The sequence below is a fragment of the Macrobrachium nipponense genome, chromosome 6, assembly GCF_015104395.2.
Source record: "Macrobrachium nipponense isolate FS-2020 chromosome 6, ASM1510439v2, whole genome shotgun sequence".
Lineage (NCBI taxonomy): Eukaryota > Metazoa > Arthropoda > Malacostraca > Decapoda > Palaemonidae > Macrobrachium > Macrobrachium nipponense.
In genome coordinates, this window is record NC_061108.1 from 98,818,919 (window position 1) to 98,841,119 (window position 22,201).

Consider the following 22,201-nt stretch of genomic DNA (forward strand, 5'->3'; position numbering starts at 1 on the left):
TTACAAAATAGTAATTTTACTTTATCAGGCATATACAGTTTAATTGATGTTATTTGATATGGCATAGATGGTATGTTAAACAGGTTTCATATGTAATGCTATTATGAACGTATATGGCTGTGCCATAATTTTCCACCGTCAGTTGGTGAATAACAGGCAATTTATAGTGTTTTGATATTTGTAGGGTTACTTCCTATATGTTGTAGACTATGCACATTGGGTTGTGGTCTCGTATGATTCTTTGTAATTCACCCAGACGTAGTCGGGGTTAAGAGACCATTTATATTCCATTGAATGATTTTATATTCCATTATTGGGAGGAATTGGTGTTAAATTCTGTAATTTGATTGCTGATTTTACTTTATCTTATCGTAGTTTATATGCATTTGAATTTATTTGTGGTTTTTTTAATCGTTGTATTTGTTTGTTGGTTATTAGATTCTGTAGTTGTTTGTTTTCATAGTTGAATATTAATAAGTCTATTTTGATTTTATAATTTCCTTTTTCCTTTTTGTATTTTAAGGATTCAGAACATAATTCGTTCTCATGTTGGTGTGTTAAAGGGCACCTCCTTAATTTGGTAAAATTGTCAATACAATTTCGTACTGTGTCCTCTGTCTTGGTAGTTAGTTGGTTATATGTACTTACAAAGCATTCATTACAACCACAAGATGAAGCATGTTTGGTAATGTTAATTATTGGTTCGGAAGTTTTTGGTCTAGCTTTAGAAATTTCTGGTTTTGTAATTCTATTGTTCCTTTTCTGTAGTGATAAGGACTGTTGGTTTGAGGGGTTATTTGTTTTGTTGTTGTTAATGGGATATTTCGGTCTTGTGGAGGTGGTTGGTGGGTGATAGTTATATTTTGGTTTGGTTTAATGGTATGAGTTTTCATTAGTATTATTTGATGGAAATTGTAAAGAGCGATCTTTACTGTCAGATGTTGGCTGTTTGATTGAGATTGAGGGTAATTGTGTATTTCCACTTGTGATGAGGTTAGTTTAATATCTTTTTTTAAAATGTTCTCCTGGTGTAGTTGGAGTCTCTCTGGATTGATTGTAATTTTCAATATTTACTTTTTTTCCCTTAGGTGGGGTTCTTTCTAGAATTCTTTTCTTTTTGCCAGTTCGATTATCATCATTATTTAATTCTTCTTCTATAGGAAGTTCTTTTCCATGGATACTGAATCATCTATGTTAGTGGTGGTATTGGTTGTTGTAATATCACTTTTATTTTGGGTTTCAGTGTTATTGGTATGAAATCCTGTTTCCATGTTTATACTATCTTGTTTGTCATTGTGCTGTTTGATGTCTTGATTTTTAGTCACATTTGAAAAGGTGGGGGTTTTGGATGGATTGTTAACGCCTCTTACTTTTGGCTCAAGTCTGCTTCCATGACCGACATTCCTGTCCTATTTATTAAACAACTGAAGTTCTGTGTTATATTGGTAAAATGAACACTCCTTAGATTTTGCGTGATGGCTAGTCCACAATTAATACATTTTGATTGATTACAGTTCCAATTAGTGGTATGGTCATCTGATGAACAGACTGCACATATAGCCTTATTACGGCATCTTTTGTATGTGTGTCCATACCTTGAGCTCTGTGTACATTGTAGTGGTTTAGGAACAAAAGGGCGAACTTCTCTATTTTGTCCAAGAATTTTTATTTTAAATGGTAAGTCTTAGCCTGTAAATTTTATTTTGGCAATGTTGATATTTTTACTTTTATCTTTCCTACTTGAAATAGAGTATATTTAAATCGTGATATTGTTATATCTCAATTTTAGGGAGTCTAGCAATAGTTGTTTTGAAGGAAGCTCCTGCTCGCTATTGGGTAGGATGACTGTACCCTGTACAGAATTCAATGTTTCGTGGCTTGTAATTATTACCTTTATATTATTTATTTCTGTTATACTTAAAAAGGCAGTGGACTGCTTTTTATTGGTTACTTGGATAAGCCATTCATTGTCCTTAATGTGTCTGCATTCCATGTCTTGTGTTGGATATATGTTAAGTAATTTATTTTCTAGCATCGCTGCTGAGATTTTGTTGTCAGCTTTGAGGACTAGAAATCTTGACCAATTATCTGGTCCAAAGAGGTCTTCAAAATGTACCAATGTGGGATTAAGTCGGTAATTTTTTGTTTCTTTTTGGTCTTATTTTATGTATGTTGCTTGTCTATTATGATTTTTATATTTTTCTGTATTGCTGGGAGGATTATTTGTCTCTAATTCAGAATTATTGTTCATCATATATGGTTCCATTGTTACGATATTGGAGTTTACCAATTTATTTTTGTTTGTTTCTTTTTTATTTATGCACTCTATTTGGTTTTCTGGCTCTGCTGCTTTACTTGGAACAGGGTGTTCCTTTGTATCTTTTATAGTATTTTCACTACTTGTGGCAGTACCTAGGAAATTCGGGAGTGACGTGCCAATGGTCACACTCCCCTCACTGTATACCTGTCAAGTGACAATGGATGTTAAGCATATTTTAGTTGATTGTCCTGTTTTTAATCTTCAGAGGAGGACACATTTACTCCAGGACAAACCTTTGAGAGATATACTGGGGGAAAACTGTAATACCCTGAACTGAGAAAATTTATACAAAGTATTGGGTTATATTACGAGCTATAATTGATTTTATTAATTTATTTATTTATTTTACCCTTTTAATCCTTATTTATTTCACATCTAGATTTTATTGTATGAAAGTGTTGCGATTGATATTAAAGGTTAAATGGTACTAAATGGTGTGAGTATACAGATATTATGATTGAATAAATTTTGTTATATAGCGCTGAATGGCCTTTGATGCCCCAGTGCTTGGCTTAATGCCTAAATCCTATATTCAATTCAATTCAATTCATCAACTGTGCCGTAGTTTTTCCATCATGGGGCCCAGGGGTACTCAAATCATTTATTTCACAGTTCATAAATTTTGAGTTTTTACAAAAAAAAAAAAAAAAAAAAAAAAAAAATTCTTGAAAAGATATCATTGGCCCTTCGCGAAGTTAAATCTTCTGCCAAAGGCACAAGTGAGGAAGGACTCCCAATGTCCCCATCCCTACCCTACACCACCCCAAAAGGGGATGGCATAACATGATTAGTATGGCCCAAGTGTAAAGCAGAACCCGCTTGCTAGGACTAAGACTATTATGTTAATACATACAATTTATCCCCATCCTAATCACATTATGGGCAAACTGGATAGAATGCCGAGAGTTCTATTCCTAGAACCAGGCCCCCCCTGGAATCCGTGGTCCAGCTCCACAGAATAGTTCCGCCTGAAAAAACAGGTCCGAACTTGTCCGGGTATAATGATGGATCTACCACAGTTCTCACTATTTAGCTTCGGATTTAACTCCACGTTAAGCCATGATATGTTTTCTCATTTATTTGCTTTCAAAAATTTTTTTTGGCCAAAAATGGAAAAGTCCACATAAGTTTACTCGAAAATATATAATGTCATATGGACTCTTGGGTTCGAACCTGGGAAGAGATTCTGAGGTTCAAGAGCCCCCTCACCATGTCAAGGTGGTCCCAAAATGAGGGGGCTTTTGAAGTGTAATTTATGCCATTTTAGTAGTTTAGTAAAAGCTCGCTGGCTGCTAAGCTTGTCGAGAGCTTTTGTGCCACCCAAAAACTATAGCTCCCATCTGGTTACAGAGGTCCCAATGTTACCACTGAGCAGTATTTTGGGAGGTCTCAACCACTTATCTCCTCAAATTTACACAGCCCCTTTCTGTAATGTATGTTGGTCTTAGTATTATTAAAAAGAATTTTATTCATAGCAACAAAGTAGCTCAGAATATACTATATACTACTGTACTGTACTTGTATAACTAGTTTAGAATTGTTTGTTCCAGAGTCTTATTGGGTGTTCCAGAGATTGCATGGAATGCTATGGGTTTGGTGTGGCTATTGAATAATCAAGTATCATGTGAGGAGGGCACTGTACTGCCTATTCTGATGAAAGGTAATACTGATATGTTTTTCATGTTTGAGATTTGATTTATTATACATGATGTGGAATAAGTATTTTAGGAATTGTTTACAATCTTCTGAGTTTGCTGATTTTTCATTCACAAGTAAAAGAATGTTGATTTGCTTTTGTCTGATCTTTAAGACCTTAAGCATTAATGTATGACAAAGAATGCCACTTGTTGGTGAATGAAGCACCTTGAAAAATTGTTGTATGGAAAGCTTAGCAAAATGAGACTTAATTTTGAATAATATTTTTAAATTGGTAAAAGCTTTTATATATAGAATAAGATATATTTTACTCAGAAGTGTTCCTGTTTATGTAAGAAGTATTGTTTTTTACATTGTTTTGGCACTGGAGTGGTGTTAAAATATCAGTATATTTTATGTGTAAAATTCAGTGAAATTCATTGGCAGCTAACCATGTAGCTTCATATTACTGTATACATCAATCTACAAATCTACAGGGTCAAATTAGAAAACAGAACTACAAAATCTAAATAGCGTAAGGTTAATATATATTAAGTATTTCAAATGCTGTAATGATTTCGTAGAGACGATATTGAGGTCATAAGGGTTTCCAAGATTGTAGCATTCCATAAGAAAAGTCCACTGTACTGGTGTCTTTAATTGTACCTCAATTTGATTAACTCTTATCCAAGAACCAATAGCATGTAGTACTTAGAAATATGATTCATTAAATGACCTATCCAATGATGAAAATCAGAGAAAAACAGTTCTTGCAGGACTGCTAATGACAAGAATTCTTGTAGAAGCTTTATGAGTAAAATTTTCCAGTGCCTGGTGGTTTAGAAAACCAGCCATTTGACAGTTTTAGAAGTAGTTCCATTTGGTTATTTTAACATGCCCCAACTGCTTGGCATTAATAATCCAAGCTTATTTTGGCTCATAACTGTTTGGAGGAGCTCACAAAAACTATAGTTTAATTTTTCAGGTGAGTAACATTTATGGGTTAGGGGGATTGGCTGTACCCTTGTAGTTCAGTAGTTAATTACCAGCATCACAGTGCATGATGGGAGAGATTGAATTGACCCAAGTTGGTGTTAGTTGTAAGCAGTTGTTGGAAAAGCACATAGTGAGCTCATACACTTCCAGGATATTGATAAAGTAAGTCTTGAACTGTGACACACATGTCAGGTAAAACTACATAATAGTAATAGTATAAAATCATGTTACTTTCAGTTCTGAGTACCCTTCCCTAAACCCTTTCAATTGGTATATATTTTTTAGCCTGCAGGTAGATTTGGTTATGAAACCTTTGGAAAAGCAAGAGTGAACCCCTGTGGGACTTTGTCTCAGTCAATAATAGCCATCAGTTTTTTTTTTCAAAGTGGAAGCACTTGGTTTGTCTACTAATAATAGGGTATGTAGCCATTAAGTGAGAACAATTTATGTAAACATGGGAAAAATTTTAATTTTATTTTTTGTTATGCCTTATATTATGTAGTTAATTTTTTAATAGTTTTTGTTTATACCTAGCATTTCAAATTTTTATTTTTCTTGATATTACAGCCCTTATGATTTACACTTGGGTGGCCATAGGCCTCATCATCATTGGAATAATGCTGTTGTTTGACTCCATGAAACGACCCAGCAGGCAAGGGGCCAATGATAATAACTACCTCATGGAAAGCAGTCCTTTAGGGTAGGCTAGTGATACCCTTTTTTGCTAGAGTATTTTTGTGTACTGCTCTGCATGACAGGTTTTGGTGTAGTGTTTTATTGTAGTATTTTTTTTAGAATTTCCAAGTAGAAAACTATTATTTAAATCTGGAGCATGTTTCAATCTATTCTGTTTTTTCTAATTTTTGCTACTATAATCTAGTAACGAGCAAGGCTATTCTTTGCACTATAGAAAATGTGATTATTTTTGTTTAGTCCATTCCTTTCATTAATCCTTTAAATTAATAGATACAGTTGATATACCATTTACAGTATATGTACTGTTTAAAGAAAAGGAACGTGCTTTGCTATTTCCTTGTAAACTTTAAAGAATGTCTGTCCAATGCTTGTAATCCCATTCTTATTCTGCATTTCTTTTGCTATGATTGATTAAGTTTTGAAAAATTAAAACAGCTGGTGTAGGCTTTATACTCCAAGCCTTTTGAGAGTATAAAATTACAGTAAGTTGCTCTCATTACACTATGATAATGTCAATCCTTTTTAAGTCTTTTATTTTTCATCCCGTAATTTTGGTCTCTTTCAGTGTACAAAGCTGTTGAACTTTAAGAAGAACTATTTCATGCTTGAGAGTAAAAGTAGTACTGTCATGTTTAACATTTTGTATTGAACACTATGTGTTTCCAACCCTTTGGTTGATTATAATATGTTACTGAAACCAGTTTCCGTATCTAACTTGGTTAGTTAGTCAGACTAAATTAAGTTTGGGAGTACTATAATGAATGTGATATTGATTAAGGATCTTGACTTGGTACTTGGTTGTTTGGGTATCATGTCTGAAAATATCCTGACATGAGAATAGTTTTGTTTTAGGCAACTGCAGTGAATTAGTTTTAAAATAAAAAATATTTTTTTTAGGCTTTTCTAAATGATTTTAAATATTGCATAATTGTTTATGAAGGAGAGATGGTAAATATATTTCTTTTGTAAAGTAAGATTCAGAATTGGTGGAATAATGATAAGTTTGATACCAATTTTGTTTTGTACATTTGTTCATGGGAAGTGAGTTTCTCAGCGCAAATAAGGCAATGTAGTACGTAGGTTCTACATGATGAGTTTTGTTGAAAGTTGAGAGAGGCCAGGCTGGCTGCCGGTGTTATATAAAGCATTGTATTATTTAAAAATAGATAGAAATAGTACAGTAAATTTGTCAAAGCATTGTATGGCTGTTCGAGTATCACTGTACTTGCAAGTACTGTTACCTAGGCAAGGGACTTTTAGATATAAAATAGATACCAATTTATTTTATATGAATAATGTAGATTAGGAAAAGGGAATAAATTTTGTTGGAATTTGGGTAATTTCTTTTCAAATTTGTTAGGTGAAAAATTAATTTACTACAAAGAAGAGCAGGTTTGGTGCCCTGAAATTAAGTTCTTGATCCTTTCCATATACGTATCAGTTGCTTTGTACAGTACCTTGTATTACATAAAACTGCCTTAGATTGTTTTGAGGATACTCTGTTTGGTACCTTTGTGTATAAGTAACTTAGAATCTCCTTACTGGCACTAAATATTTACTAAAACTTTGAACTGGATGTAGACCATATTCAAGAAGTCCTGATATGAGATGCACCAGCTTGTTAGTGAACATTGCTTCTTCGTATGGTAGGAAATTCTGAATTGCAAAATAAAAATTTTAGTGTTTAGTTTGCATTTGAGTTGAGATTTTTAAACAAAAACACTATACATTTTATTGTGGGTTAATTTTCTTTCTAGGGAGAAATTTTTTTCTACTGTATGTGTATATATTTGATGAAAATAAAATGTTACAGTCCATAGTAGTGAATTGAAACAGTTTGTTTTATACCCAAGCATATAGTAATCTCAAAACCTTCAACCTTGAATTTTTTCATTAATTTCCAGGGCTCATTATATTAACCTGTGGGAGAAGCGGTGTCGTTTTTTGTGCTGCTTTACAGTTCGGGATGAAAACAGTTCTGAAGCCTTCAAGAATGTTGCAGGTAAATTATATTGGCTACCCATAGATTTCTTGTACTTGCTGTATTGAAATCAAATTTTTATAAAGGTTGTGTTTTTCTTGAGATTTATTAAAGATTTCATGCACACGAGATTCCCGTGTAGAAATCAGCTTGTGTGTTAAATTTTTTATGATGGCTGCTTTCTTAGCATTTACTTGGCAACCTGAAAAGTTACTGCCGTTTAAAGTTAGCAAAAGGAGCTGATAATATTCAGATTTGTAAATTTTCCTAATTAATCATGCAAAGAAAAGGCAGGGCACAGCATGATTGAATTGCTTACGATCAACTAATTTTCTAATAGGAAGCCTTTCGGGCATTATGAATGTCTTCATACGAGATATAGAAGACATAGTTTGTAAGCTAATGTTCAAAAAGCTTGAATGCTGGGAAAAGCTTCTTGGTGGGTGACTGATGTTACCTAACTAAATACCCTACTCATTTTTCATAAAAGCATCAATGAATCTCATGAAAATTGAGAGAATTATTTTTGGTTCTCCAACTAGAACAGAAAAAAATTTGGGTAACTGCTCATTAATAATGCTGACGTTTTAGAGCATGTTTTATTTAAGGGATTTTCACGTGGGAAAAAATCTATTTCTGGGCGAGGAAGCCGTGTCGCCCAGTGAAATGTGTCCTCTTTAGCACTATTTCTAGTAAAATATTGCTATAATACCAGAGAACTGCTAAATTGGACATGTCAGAAGTCTCTGACTCGCTCACCTAAATAAAAGGTGTCGGTATAAAACTGGGGCGATTGTTAAACACTACCACAGCAACCCCTCCAATTAGCCTTTTCAAATAGTCTAATATTTGCAGTCAGGTGTATCTTGATTCTAATTTTAAATTTTAATATTAAATTGTATTATATATATGTAATTTATTGGTTGCTTGTTGTAACCTTCCATTTCAAGTTGGCTTGATTTCAAAATCCTCAGGAAATTATAGTTTCTTATAAGTATCTTATAATTGGTTGAGTATTTTGAAGTGTGTTGCTTTTATGAAATTCAAACAAAAATTCATGAGGTGAAAATGCATCGTAAAGAGGACATGTTATTGGAAGGGTGGGTGGTAATATTATACACAATTTTTATTGGAAGGGTGGTGGTAATATAGTACACAATTTCTATAAAAATGTATAAGGATCAGTATCATGATAAATAACACTCAGCAATTTAATTTAAAAGCTCTCTGTTATTCCTTTTCAAATTTATTATGGGGGCTTAGTAATCAGCCAGTTATATTTGAAATACAAAGGAAACAACATCAAAATTGAATGAAGTGACGAAGTTATTACTTGGCTATAACTTTTTATCTCTTGCATTGCATTTTTTCAATTCATGCTATCTAATTTCTTTTCAGATGTATTTGCATCACTGTTTGAGGATATTGACCTGGTGGCTTCTGATGTTGCTGCAGCGCTAGTCTTATTAAGACTGAAGAGAAAGCAAGAGGAGAGGAAAGAGGAAAACAGAAGAAAAACTAATCTTCATTTGCCTCTTAGCCGTTCTTCTACTGCCAGCATAGGTGTGTTATGCAATCTTAGACTTGAAATGGAATAAAAGTTTACTGCTGAGTGTAATGTATGTTCAGTTTTTCAAGCACTGCATAGAAGTTATAACAAAAAGTGACAATTTGCATAAGTTAAATGTTAAAGTATAAGACATTTACCTGATTATCATTGTAATCACAGTAAACATTATTATTTTATATCAGGTTTACTTCTTTGATTTTAGACAATGAATTTTCTCCAGTCCCTTCTGTCTTATGTACATTTTTTATGGTACTTTAAGTTGGTATGTGCTATCAGCAAGAAAAGTGATGATACTCTTTTCATTAGCTTTTGTTCATCAAATTTCAATTATTTCTTACAGAAAATGCTTAATCTTGGTAAATTTACTTTAGAATATGAAAATACAATGCAAATCATTTCATGACATATGTTAAATCTGCAAAACAAAAAGTTCAGGTACTTAAAAACATCATGCAAGTCCGAAGTACTGTAATTGGAATTTCTCAGATGGATTCATTCTTAGAGATCTGGGAGATAGAGCTGGTTGTGTTACTCCGTATCACGATGTCAGTACTGTATTTACTTGCTTTCTTCTTTGAACAGGATTATTATTTCATCATTAAGTGGTAATGGTCATTATTTCAGTTTCTACAAATTTGTTTGTATTTCAAACCGTTTAAAGTTAAGTAACGTCAAGGGCAGTCAATGTTGTGACGGTTAAGGTAGGTTGATCAAATCCGCGAGTATTCTCTATGATGTGAGGAGGTGCCTGAGTAATTTGGGCTGGGAATCACAAGTCACTGGATAATGGCTTAACGGTTTTCACACTTTGATGAATTTGGTGTGACATGGATGGAATGCTAGTATAGCTGTTTGCTAAAAGGAAATCTTGTTCAAGGTTAAAGTAGCCTGTCAACTTGAAGATCTTTTGGCTATGCTCCCATTACAAGCAGTTTGGAGTTAGCCTAAACTGCTAACATGGCTGCATTACATTGCTGCAAGACTAAAAGATCTCCCAATATATCAGCATTTTTTGCACGATATAAAATAAACCTTTCATTGCATGTGCAATAGATATTGAGTTGTGGCAATAAATATTTTTACTTTGCACAGCTTTTTTTGTGAGTGATTTGTGGATGAAAATCGATTTCCAAAAGTAAAGACCATATCAAGAAAGCAAGAATGACAGTAGCTTATGGTTGAAATTTTCCACTTCTTTTTACAATCTTTGAATGTTACAGCAGCTGTCGAATGAAATGAAGATTAGGTTATGAATTTCTAAGGGAATTAACTTGAATGCTATGATCCCTTCAAATTTTTTTTATTTAGTACTGTAGTGAAGCACGATCTGACAACCATATTACTCTGTTTCCCAGGAATCTGTGCACTGACTCACCACTCTTTTCCTCTGCCTTTTCCCATCACAGGTCCACTACCAATAATATAATTCTCTCTCTCTCTCTCTCTCTCTCTCTCTCTCTCTCTCTCTCTCTCTCTCTCTCTCTCTCTCTCTCTCTCTCTCTCTCTCGTAGGGGGATAGTGCTGTCGGTGCACCTCATTCGGTGCAATGTAGGCATTACTTAAGGTTCTTTGCAGCGTCTCTTTGTCCCCTAGCTACAAACTACTTTCATTCCTTTTACTGTACCTCCATTCACATTGTCTTTCTTCCCATCTATTGTCCACCCTTGCCTAACAATTGTTTTTTAGTGCAAACTTGCAAGGTTTTCCTCCTGTAACACCTTTCAAACCTTTTACTGTCAATTTCCATTTCAGCGTCGACTGGCCTTAATGCCAAAAATCTATATAAATCAAAATACTTCTAAAACATACTTTAAAAATATATTATCACTCAATCTCTCAAAGAAAATATAATGAATTAAGTAGCTATGAATAATCCTATACTTTCACATAAGCAGATTTTGCTCTCTCTCTCTCTCTCTCTCTCTCTCTCTCTCTCTCTCTCTCTCTCTCTCTCTCTCTCTCTCTCTCTCTCTGCTTCTAAACCTTATTTTAAAAATATATCACTCAATCGTCAAAGTAAATATAATAAATATAGTGTCTCTATAGATGGGCTCTCTCTCTCTCTCTCTCTCTCTCTCTCATCTCTCTCTCTCTCTCTCTCTCATCATAATTTTGCAGTCACTCCTGTATTGTTCCTCATGATTTCCACTGGATGTTGCCCAAATTTTTAATTTTCTCTCATTGTATAAGATCGTGTTTCCAATTACGCATGAATTTGTCATTTTAGTTTCATAACATCACATATGAGTAAGTATTCACAGTAGGTTTTAAAGACTGATGATCGATATTCTGCTCTGACCTGATGTTACCAAACCAACTTCAAGTAAAAATATAGATGTTGTTACTGCATTCAACTATAAATGACTATAGGACCGGTACAAATTGTTATGGTTTAAAGTTACTGGAAATCGAGAAAGCAACAAACACCATGACTATGAAGCTCTGATCCCCTTTCTTTAGAGTTGCCAGGTGTGGTATTATTCTATCTTCACTTTTCTTGTCGATAGTATATTTCTATAAGGTGCTGTATAATCGTATAAGTTGATGGATTTTGCTAGTGTGTGTAAGTGTATGTTGTAAATTTATAAATGTATTCTTCTGTCTCATTCCTTCTTTTTAGCTGTTGGATGTTATTATCACTAATCTTTTTTGTCTCACATTTGTGTATGATTAATCATGTTTTACAGTTTTGCTTACTTCAGCTTTACAATTGATTTGCCTCAAATATAGGTGCACTAGAGAGTGAAGGGGACTTACCACAGCAACAGTGCCCACGTCCGGAATGGATGAAAGTTGGAACTGCATACCACTTCATGAAGTTTGGGGCTTGAAATGGCCTCATATGGATGGCCATGGTTCATGTATGGTAGGTTTTGCAGAGCCACCTGTTATCTCTGGAAAAATCTGCAATGCTGCTCTTGCTTAAGGTAAGTATGTACCTTGAGCATTTTATGGTTCAGTTATGGTACAGTGTAACAAAGGACGGAGACCCCTGACCAAAAAAATGGGGCTCAGTATCTATGTCTTTAGATTTTTTTAAATGTCTATATTAATACCTCTGAATATTGTGTGTCCATCATATAATATGCTGCTTTGGAATTCATGGTGAACAGTGTTAGAGATCAGAGTGGTGTGTCCAGTTTTAATATTTATCATAGTTGAAAGTGTTTATGTGCTTTGTTTCAGTTCAGATTTTACACTGAGTGGGTTTTTAAACTCATAAATGAAAAGTATTTTGAAGAAGATTTGCAAAAGCTCTGAAATTCAGAATTTAGTGTACATCTTAGCAAAATATTATGCTGTTAATTTATAAATGGTTTAGTGAATTTTTAGGAGAGTGGAGGTGGGTATTTCATTAGTCTCTGAACCATTTGTTGATTGGAGATTTGAGGTAATATGTCTTCAGAAGGCCTCAGCGGCGTGATTGGTATGGTCTTGACCTGCCACCATGGTAGCGAGAGTTCGATTCTCGGGCATTCCATAGAGGTGTTAGAGATGTGTATTTCTGGTGATAGAGGTTCGCTCGATGTGGTTCAGAAGTCATGTAAAGCCGTCCGTCCTGTTGCTGAATAATCACTGGTTCCATACAAGGTAAAAACACCATACAAACAAACAAAATGTCTTCAAAGTTCTTACCTAAATGAGCCTTGTTTTATTTGTAAGTTCTCAGTGGCTGTGCAAAGCTCCTTTCTTTTGTGATGTAATTACGAAAGTGTTTTAATCGACTAAAGGGAGAGATCCTAGGATTTTTAAAGCACATGGACAACTTTACTCCTTAAATTTGAAAGGAAAGTTCCCTTGGAAGCCAGTCAAGAAAGAATGAATATGTTCAACCGTGATCTGAGCCCATTAAGTGCTATTTCTTGGATGAAGCAGTGTGAATTTAGAACTCTTTATTACCTCAGTGCAACATATTTTATATGCAAAGTCTGTATGGACACAATGTACCATGTCTAGGTTGAAAAGGCATCCTGACATTCCTATTAGTAACTACAAGTCAGTGTCTATGTAATTGACTTAATTTTTGTGGTACACGTCAGTTACACGTCAGTTAGACATATTTTACATACATATATGATTCATTTCATTCTTTCAGTTCATTTATATTTTATAGAAAAAAATATAAGTGAAAACAAGGGCAAATTTATGCTTGGCAGCATTTCTGTATTATTTGTAAGTGCTGTTAGTGAAATGCCAATTACTGTACTCGATTAATGCATCTTCAGAATAAGAATTAATGCTCAGTATAATCTTGTTTCAGACATTCGCCTCCATATGTGTTGCAAGACAATTGTTGTATGTGCCACACAGCTGCTCTTAAGACCATTACTGGACTAACAGAAGAAAATATTACTTATATTACTTTTCATAATAAGATTTATGAGGTATGTATAATTTATGACTCATTTTATTATTCATCTTAATTGTTTTTCATGACCATCCGTGAAACAGTGCAAACAATTGCCTGAACATTTACTGTCACCTTTTTAGGTCAAGACATTTGTTTTGATTTTCTTATTCTTTGCTCTAAATTGGAAAGTTGAATTTCTTTTTTCTGTTGTAACATTCACTTGAGTGGGGCAAGTCTAAGACATATAAATAAATATGGAAATTATCATTTAGTTCTAAAATGAAGTATAGTTTGTCTCATTTCACATTTTGTTATTCCAAAGAGGCAAGCCTCATCCAACTAAAAACCAACACCTGTCAGGGCTATTCAAAGGTCAGGTTTACTTTAAATAAGGAACCTATTCTTTAAGTAAGGAACCTATTCTTGTACATAATTCGGAAAGAGGATGTTATCTTGAAGGCTTCCTTGTTTCAAATGGTCAAGGTTTAGTTGTACTTTGTCTTATTGAGTTTGACCGTGTATTGTAGTACTGAATTTGAATTATTTTTTTTTCAGCTTTTAATGTTCGTAAACATGTTTTAACAGTTGTTCCATTCTTTGTTGCAATTGATGATGATACTGGAAATGTTGTTGTTGCAATAAGGGGGACTCTATCTCTTCAGGATGCCATAACAGACCTTACTGCTCAATGCACTCATGTAAGTTTTGTTTGTAAATTGCAAATTTGCATCGACTTCTGGTGCACTTTGTTTTTTTTTCTCTCTCTCTCATAAGTAGCAGGAGTGTGAAATAAATAGCTTCTTGCTTTTGGCTGTATTGTAAGTACGTTGTAAATGTGCATGTCTCTGTGGTCATATTTTGTGGAAATTTTGAGTTTGGAATCTATTTAAGCTATGATATTCACAGTGCTAATGGCTGTTTATAGTTTGAAGTTAATTTTGTAAATTTTTTAAATGAAATATTGTGGTGTTTTAAAGAAAATTGAAAGAAAATCTTAGATTTGCAGTTCATCCATCTTTTTAATACAATATTTAAATGATTAGATAAAAGTCATGGTTTTATGTATAGCTTCCATTTTTGTCCTTTGAAAAATGGCTTTGTGAAAACTATTGATGATTTGGGATGTGGTCTTGCATATTAATGAAGATTAAAGGTATTGCATAAGCTTAACTAGTGGTGTAGGCAGTATGTTTAATTTAAACCGTTACTTGATAAGGTTATAGTGCTTTTGCTCTGGGTAGCATGAAAATTAAGGTGGTATACCAATTTTATTTAGTTTAAGTAACTTTTTAGGTGATTGTTAATTACTCCTACGTAATTTCTAATCATCTGAATATCAAACTAAAGCTCATATTCCCATAGAATTTCAACAGATTGGATTTATATCTATATTAGTAGCCATGAGAGAAGATAACAGGTATCTGCTGTTTGTACATTACATATCTCAGAAATATCTATTGTAGTACATGAGTGTATAAAAGATAATGTACAATATTGAAAAAGGCACTGCTAATGTCTCAAGTTTTTTGGGACTGGTCATTAAGTCTTAGTCTCTGATATGACTTATTAATGAAAAAGAAAGGTAATTTTTTAGAATGCTAAGTAATTAAAAGCAAAATGAGTCATTTTCTGCCAACATAAGAGAGTTTAGTGTGAAAGAGTTAAGTAAATTACAGAGATTTCTCAATAAAAGGGAAGGATTTGATTATTTCTTAGAATAGATTTAAAAAGAGAATAGACTGACCAAAGGTAGAACATTTACAATGTGAGAAAAATTCAGTTGAATATAAGATGAGAATTCCCTTTTTTTCAACTGCCCATGTTGATGTCACATACAGAATACTGTGGTTATAAGCCTTTGGAAATAAGGAAGAATATAAAATTTAGAGTTAAATTGAGGAAATTTTGAGTTTTTTAAAAAAACAAATTTTTGTAATGCAAACTCATCAGTTATATCATGCCCCATATATTGTATTGAGTGTTCCCAGATGCATCCTATCTTTTGTTTTGCAGGTGTTGATAAGTTTATCATGCTTCTACCCCTGTAGACACAACTGTGCTCATAGATCATATTCACTGGATACCAAATTCCAAGGAACTAGGGGATGGGAAGTGGGCACTTCATATATGATTGATTTTTTTTTAATGAAAAATTGGTGTTGTGCTAAAAAATTAGTTTTTTTTTGTCAAAGGCTCACATAAGTCACTGGGTAAACTTAAGCTGTATTTGACCCAGAAGTAAATCAAGAAGTTTATACTGGTAAGTTGCCAAGAGAAGGCATCAGCTAAGAATACAGGTGAGGCACAGCTTTGTAACCCTGGTTGACTGTGACTTGAAGATGAATGAATGATGATAATGAAAAATAGTAAGAAGTATAAGATTTAAGATTCTACTGCATCTTCATTGGAGGTAAAATTTGTCTTGCTGTGGTCATGGGCCCTATTAAGAAAAATCTGATCCCATTTTGAATTGCATTATTCAGGTAAAATTGCCCAAACGTAGACTGATACTGCCAAGTTACTGTTTTGAAAATTTTAATAGTTAACACCATGTTTTTGAAAAGCTAAGAAAACTATTGTCAAAGCACTGAGTAGTTAGCAGTAACTGCTGAACCTAAGCGACTGTCACCAGAATAATACAAAAAGGTGAAAAAATACATGAGTTCTTCTAAATTACTGAAAAAATATAACCTGGGCTATCTGTAAAATCTGCATAAAGTAATTTCCTCAGAAAATAAGGTGTACTACGATAATTTAAAATTGCTGTAGCTAACTGCTTGTCTGGAATACAGAAATTGGTAGTAGCTAACAACCTGCCAGGGTTAAGAAGTTGTACATATGAGTTAAGTGAGAGTACAGGAGAAAAAGGTTGGGAAAGAATGAGTGAGGGGAGAATAAAGGGATGATGAGATAGGAATGATAAAAAATATAGGCAATCTTGCTATGGAGGAAAAACTGGGGAATAGAGGTAAGTTGCTAATAGTGCTTCATACATGGACAGTAAGGCAGGTAATTAATAGGTGTCTAACACTCCAGGTATCATTTGTGCCTTGCTACCACTGATTCTTCTGCCCATTAAACAAAATAGAGAGTGCAATGCTTGGGGATATTTGCAATCCAAATGTTGACATATATGTATATAGTGATGGGTTTATGACGGAACAAATTAGATATTATATTCTGGAGATTGTCTTTAGAGCACATTGTTTACTAGAAAGCTGATGCCTATGCAGGTAACCAGTTGTAATGACAATAAAGAATAAATCGGGATTTTTAGACCCATTGTGGCAGTTAACAGTTTTAGATGTAATGTTGAGAATGTACTAAACTTAGTTCACATAGTTAATCTGGAAGCAGTTTCTGACTTGCATATATCTCTCTGGGTATGAGTTGACCATTTTGTTTGATCAAATGTATTGTTTTTTTACAATCTGAATTTGAAAACAGAATCATATTGCTAACATGAAGTACTTCACATAAACATTCCATCATGCTTTTTTATATTACTGTGAATGAAGTGCTGTGGACATAAGTCCTTTCTTGAATCACTCAATGCTTTTGTGGTGTGAAATACAGTAGAGCCTTAGTTCTCGACGATAATTCGTTCCAGAAGGAGCGTCGAAATTCGATTATTTCGAGAACTGAATCAAGTTTTCCCATAAGAAATAACTGAAAATGGATTAATCCGTTCTTGACCATCAGTATTACCTAACCTTGCCTTTTTATACAAATACATTACATGTAAATTACAACTAAATAAGTTAAAAGTTAAATAAATATCATGTTAAACGTATATTTATAATTTAAATGTGTAATATACAGTATAAAAGAAAAACTAACCCTGTGTCCAACTGATTGTTGACCAAGCTCCATAGGCTACCTAGGTAAATAGTAAGTAGAATGTAGTAGTAGTGGGTAGGCATAAAACGTGTTGCTAACATAATAAAAGCATTGAAAAGCAAGTCTAATTATTACAGTAAATTAATAAACTATTAAAATTAAACCCATCTATATTTATCAAAAACTTGCAAAAAATTTGCCTACAGTAAGTCGGCATTTAAGGATGTAAACAAACCATATCGCAGCCCTGGTGGTTTATATCGGGACTATGGTAGTAAAGAAACCATATCTCGCTATAAGCCTAGAAACATTTACATTCGATATTAATTTATGGTAAATCTTTTACGGAGTCGACTGCAATACTGTAATACAAAATCGCTTGAAAATTATCTTTCAGTAAATGTAATGTTATGATACTAACGATTTTGTTTCATAAAGTGTCCTTATAAAAAAAGGTGCGTCTTTTACGGCAAATTGTCCAATATCAGGGCTGGTTTCAAGCTTATTGGACTTTGACAATTATTATGGTACTGCATGGTACACATAAGTAAAAGAATCTTCTTAATGTCTTTAATTACTATACCATTACGTACCAGCATCTCTTGAGTTTAATATCAAGCTAACCTCTTTTTTTTTTTTTTTTTTTTTTTTTTTTTTTTACGAGGACGCTTTTACGAAGCATACAGATTGCGTTCGTTACCGCGCACGCGTTGCATATGTAAACTGTGTCACTACCAGACCTCATACGTAAACATGACGTCTTTTTACAGTAGACATAAAAGAATCTTCTTAATTTCTATAATTATTCTATACCATAGCGGCTTCTCTGATTAAGCTAAGGCTAACCTCCTCTTTACCAGCAAGCTTAACAAAGATTAAGATTGCGTTCGCTACCGAACGGCACACGTTACGTATGTGACAGTGGTTTCACTACCAAATCTCACACGTAAACAATGACGTATTTTTACAGTAGACATAAAAGAATCTACTTAATTTCTATAATTAATGTATACCGTAGCGGATTCTGAGTTAACCTAAGGCTACCTCTTCTTTACCGGCACGCTTAAAAAGCTTAGATTGCGTTGCTACCGAACCGAACATGTTACGTATGTAACTGGTTTCACTACCAAATCTTACACGTAAACATTAACGTATTACAGTACGACATAAAAGATTCTTCTTAATTTCTTGATTACTACGCACTTAATATGGCATAGTAGCTTCTCTGATATAAACTATGACTAACTTCTTCTTTACCGGAAAGCTTAAAGCTTAAAGATTGCATTCGCTACCGAACCGCACATGTAACCTACGTACGTAACATTGCCTTCACTCCAAACCTAACACTTAAATACGTATTGCATTTGCTACTGAAACGCGCGTCTCAAGTGTGAGCATGGTTTTAGAATATGTCTACGTTGATACCACCGAAAAAGCAAACGAAATGCGCGCAAGGTGTACAAGACACGACACATGTTTGAATGTTTGTAAACATTAGTTGCGACTTTAAACAATGCTGAGTCACTGAGTGGCGTCACCAATGTTACCAACCGTTTTGCTAAATTATGCTAGTCGGTCCAAGCAAGAATTTATGCCAAATATGGTGCAATTTTGTGCCAGAATTATGCTATTAATCTATCATTATCTCATTTCTCTAATACATTTGAGCTAAAACAACGATGTAATGGAAATTTAAACATTTATATATTATGAATGATAAAAAGTGACGAACAGACAATCTTATAACTAATAATTGATGATGTTAGGAAACTCGTAATAAAACACCATTTTTCTTTAATAGATCACATACGCAATCACTAGTACACTATTTGATATGCAATCACTATTATACTATTTGACAAATGTGTGAAGATCACACATACAAATGTGAAGAAAAACAACAAGTTTTACTTATTACTGCATCATTATCATGCCACTCAGAACCATTTTTCTTTAACAGGTCACATAAACAATTAATAAATACTTGAAAATGTGTGAAAATTACTTCAAATATAACATTTTGTTATTTACTGATATTTCCTGAAAAATTAAAACTAAAAAAAAAAAAAGGTAAACAAACAAACCAGTCTCTACTCAAGAAGAAAAACATACGTACTTATTACTTGATCATTATCATGCCACTGAAACACTTTTTCTTTAATAGATCACATACACAATGAATAAATACTTGAAAATTGTGGTAAAATCACTTCAGACATAATTAAAATTTTGATTACTGAAAAAAATAAAACTTAAAAAAGGAAAAAAAGTAATTCTTTACTCATGAAGAAAAGACATTATTAACACTTTACTGATTGTTTGTCATGCCACTGTGGGTATTTATTTATATTCACAAAATTTAACATTCCTTAGTTGGTTTCAAACTTAGCAATTAACTCATTTGTTAGTGCTGCTTTTGAGGCAATTTCACTTGAAGATACATTCAATATAGGTGTGTATGAAATTGAGGAATTTTCTGCATTTTATTTAAAATTTTAGTGAAAAATACATTCTAAAATTGTACTAGAACCCTAAGTGTGAAAGAAATTATGCTAAGCTCCAATTCTTGGGTCAAATTATGCTAAAAAACATGAAATTATGCTACATTTGGTAGCACTGGATGACGCCAAACTAGCGGCAGCTGGCGGAAACAGTTTTGTTACAAACATCATATGGTCGGGGGTCGAAACTGGTTTTTTGGTTGAAAACAGATACAAAGTTTATTGGAAATTTAGTGGCGAAATCCGATTATGTCGAGTTCTAATACGGTCGTGAACCGGGTCTCTACTGTAGTTGCATCTAAATTGTTTATGGATTAGGCACATATTTTGTATATTGTATTTCAGGTTGAATGTGAAGGGTTACCAGATGGTTGTTTTGCACATAAGGGTATGGTACACGCTGCAAAATTTGTACTTCAGAGATTAGAAGAAACTCGAGCTGTGGCAGATGCTCTGTTAGCTCGTAATGGTTATGGTCTTGTTATCACGGGTAAATTTGACTCATTTTTATGGATTTCAAAAACAGTTTTATTTAGAACAGTGCAGAAACTTAGTTTTGTATTCTATCTAAAAGTAAATGATATTCAGCACTTTGTAGATTGTGTGGAAGTATTGAGCTTGAAGTTATCCCATTTTCCAATAGTTTTTATGCTTTAAAGTATGACTTGACTGAAAATTGAGATTCCTAATGCCTTGTCATCATTTGTGACTACAGTAATAAAGGAATGACTGCTCTTATTTTAAGCATATTACAGTGCCTCTGTATTCTTACAAAAAAAGTGTATCATGATATTAATAGATAAGCTTAATAATTATTTATTACCTTAAAGCTTTCTGTCCTCTTAAAAAGAGCTTGCTTGGTTTTGAAAATCTTGTGACAATTTTTAACTTTCTTATATTTAAAGATGTTCATACTTGATTATTGTGCAATTTAATACAGTATTGCAATTAATAATGAAATATACTGGTACAGTAAGTGATACCATATGTAATTTCAATACTGTACATCATCTTTTATTTTGTAGGTCACAGTTTAGGTGCTGGCAGCAGGCTGTAGTCCTGGCTGCCATGATGAGACCACAGTATCCTGGTCTGAAGTGTTTTGCCTTTCACCTCCTGGTGGGTTGTGTTCCAAAGAATTTGCGTTAGCTACTAAGGTAAGAATTCTGTGATAGCTTCAGGCAGTTGGTCTTATTTAAGGAATTGAATGTGTGTACCTCATGACTATTCATTTTTTCTCTTCATATCCTTATCCTTGTTATTGAATGAATACCCACCTTGGAAATGCTATAGTAAACCTCTTAGAATATACATTTCATGAGTTACCACGTGTTACAGAGTACATAGTATGTAATATTAAATTATTGATGATGATTTGTATGTTAGCAGTCTTTACTTCTGAATTTGCAACTGAAAAAGTATGAAAAATAAAGGTTGAGTTTAGTCAGACATTTTGTAAAATATGCAATTTCCATATCCATTGCTGAATTTTTATGTAGTGTTAGTCCTGCTTTTACCGTCAAATTTTATTCTCAAACATAATTAGTAATAATGTAGTCTATTGCAGCTGTAGTTATTTTCTTTAGTATTTAGCAAACAAGAATTTCAAAAGACTATGACTGCATTTTGTGCTAATACACATTAATATCTCTCATCCCTCCCTGTTTTATATACCATAGTTATAGCATGCTTCCTATAATTGAAGATTAAAGAGCTCTTCATTTAACTGGCTTGTGCAGTTTGGATAATATAAATATTTAATTTAATTTTTTCAGAGTTTTGTGATGTCTGTGATTGTTGGGGATGACTTGGTTCCAAGGTTGTCTCTGAATTCTTTGCATGATCTTCGTCATAAGATTATGTGCGTTCTGGATACATGCAAGCAGCCCAAAGTAAGAATATTTCAGACTGTTATGTAGTACAGTACTGTATTTTTACCTCAGTTTTGCTAGCGATATTGAGGTCCATTACATATTTTGCTATACATATTCTTTATTTGCTGAAGAATTGATGAAGTAAAGAAAATTGACAAAAAAGCAAAAAAAATTCTTTGATTAAAATAATTCAGAGAATCAAGATTAGGAAAATATGATTAAGAATTCAGAGAATCAAGATTAGGAAAACATTGTTTGGCAAGGCAAGAATGCAGTATATCTTAAATTTTTCCACAGTATCGAGTCTTGGCTCAAGGTTGCTGGTATATGTTGTTTGGTATATCACTATCATCTTTAAATACTTCCTGCACTGTGGAGAGTCCCTCCCAGGATCGTCCTTTGCTCGATAACTCTTCAGGGTCCTACACTTATGTAAG

General features: G+C 33.4%; 2 protein-coding genes across 2 annotated transcripts in view; both read left to right on the plus strand.

Annotated features, from left to right (window-relative positions):
- The window catches only part of LOC135216664 (uncharacterized), a 388,956-nt gene that overhangs the window by 264,495 nt on the left and 102,260 nt on the right, over positions 1 to 22,201 (plus strand). The gene's annotated exons all lie outside the window — the stretch shown is intronic.
- Positions 1 to 22,201, plus strand: part of LOC135216226 (diacylglycerol lipase-beta-like) — a 62,017-nt gene that overhangs the window by 14,027 nt on the left and 25,789 nt on the right. Inside the window, 14 exon segments of the mRNA XM_064251358.1 lie at positions 3,871 to 3,980; positions 5,519 to 5,651; positions 7,552 to 7,649; positions 9,027 to 9,191; positions 11,929 to 12,023; positions 12,025 to 12,125; positions 13,460 to 13,583; positions 14,137 to 14,247; positions 20,236 to 20,380; positions 20,916 to 20,938; positions 20,941 to 20,998; positions 21,001 to 21,047; positions 21,666 to 21,782; positions 22,062 to 22,196. Coding sequence (XP_064107428.1) covers positions 3,871 to 3,980; positions 5,519 to 5,651; positions 7,552 to 7,649; positions 9,027 to 9,191; positions 11,929 to 12,023; positions 12,025 to 12,125; positions 13,460 to 13,583; positions 14,137 to 14,247; positions 20,236 to 20,380; positions 20,916 to 20,938; positions 20,941 to 20,998; positions 21,001 to 21,047; positions 21,666 to 21,782; positions 22,062 to 22,196 — 1,462 coding nt within the window.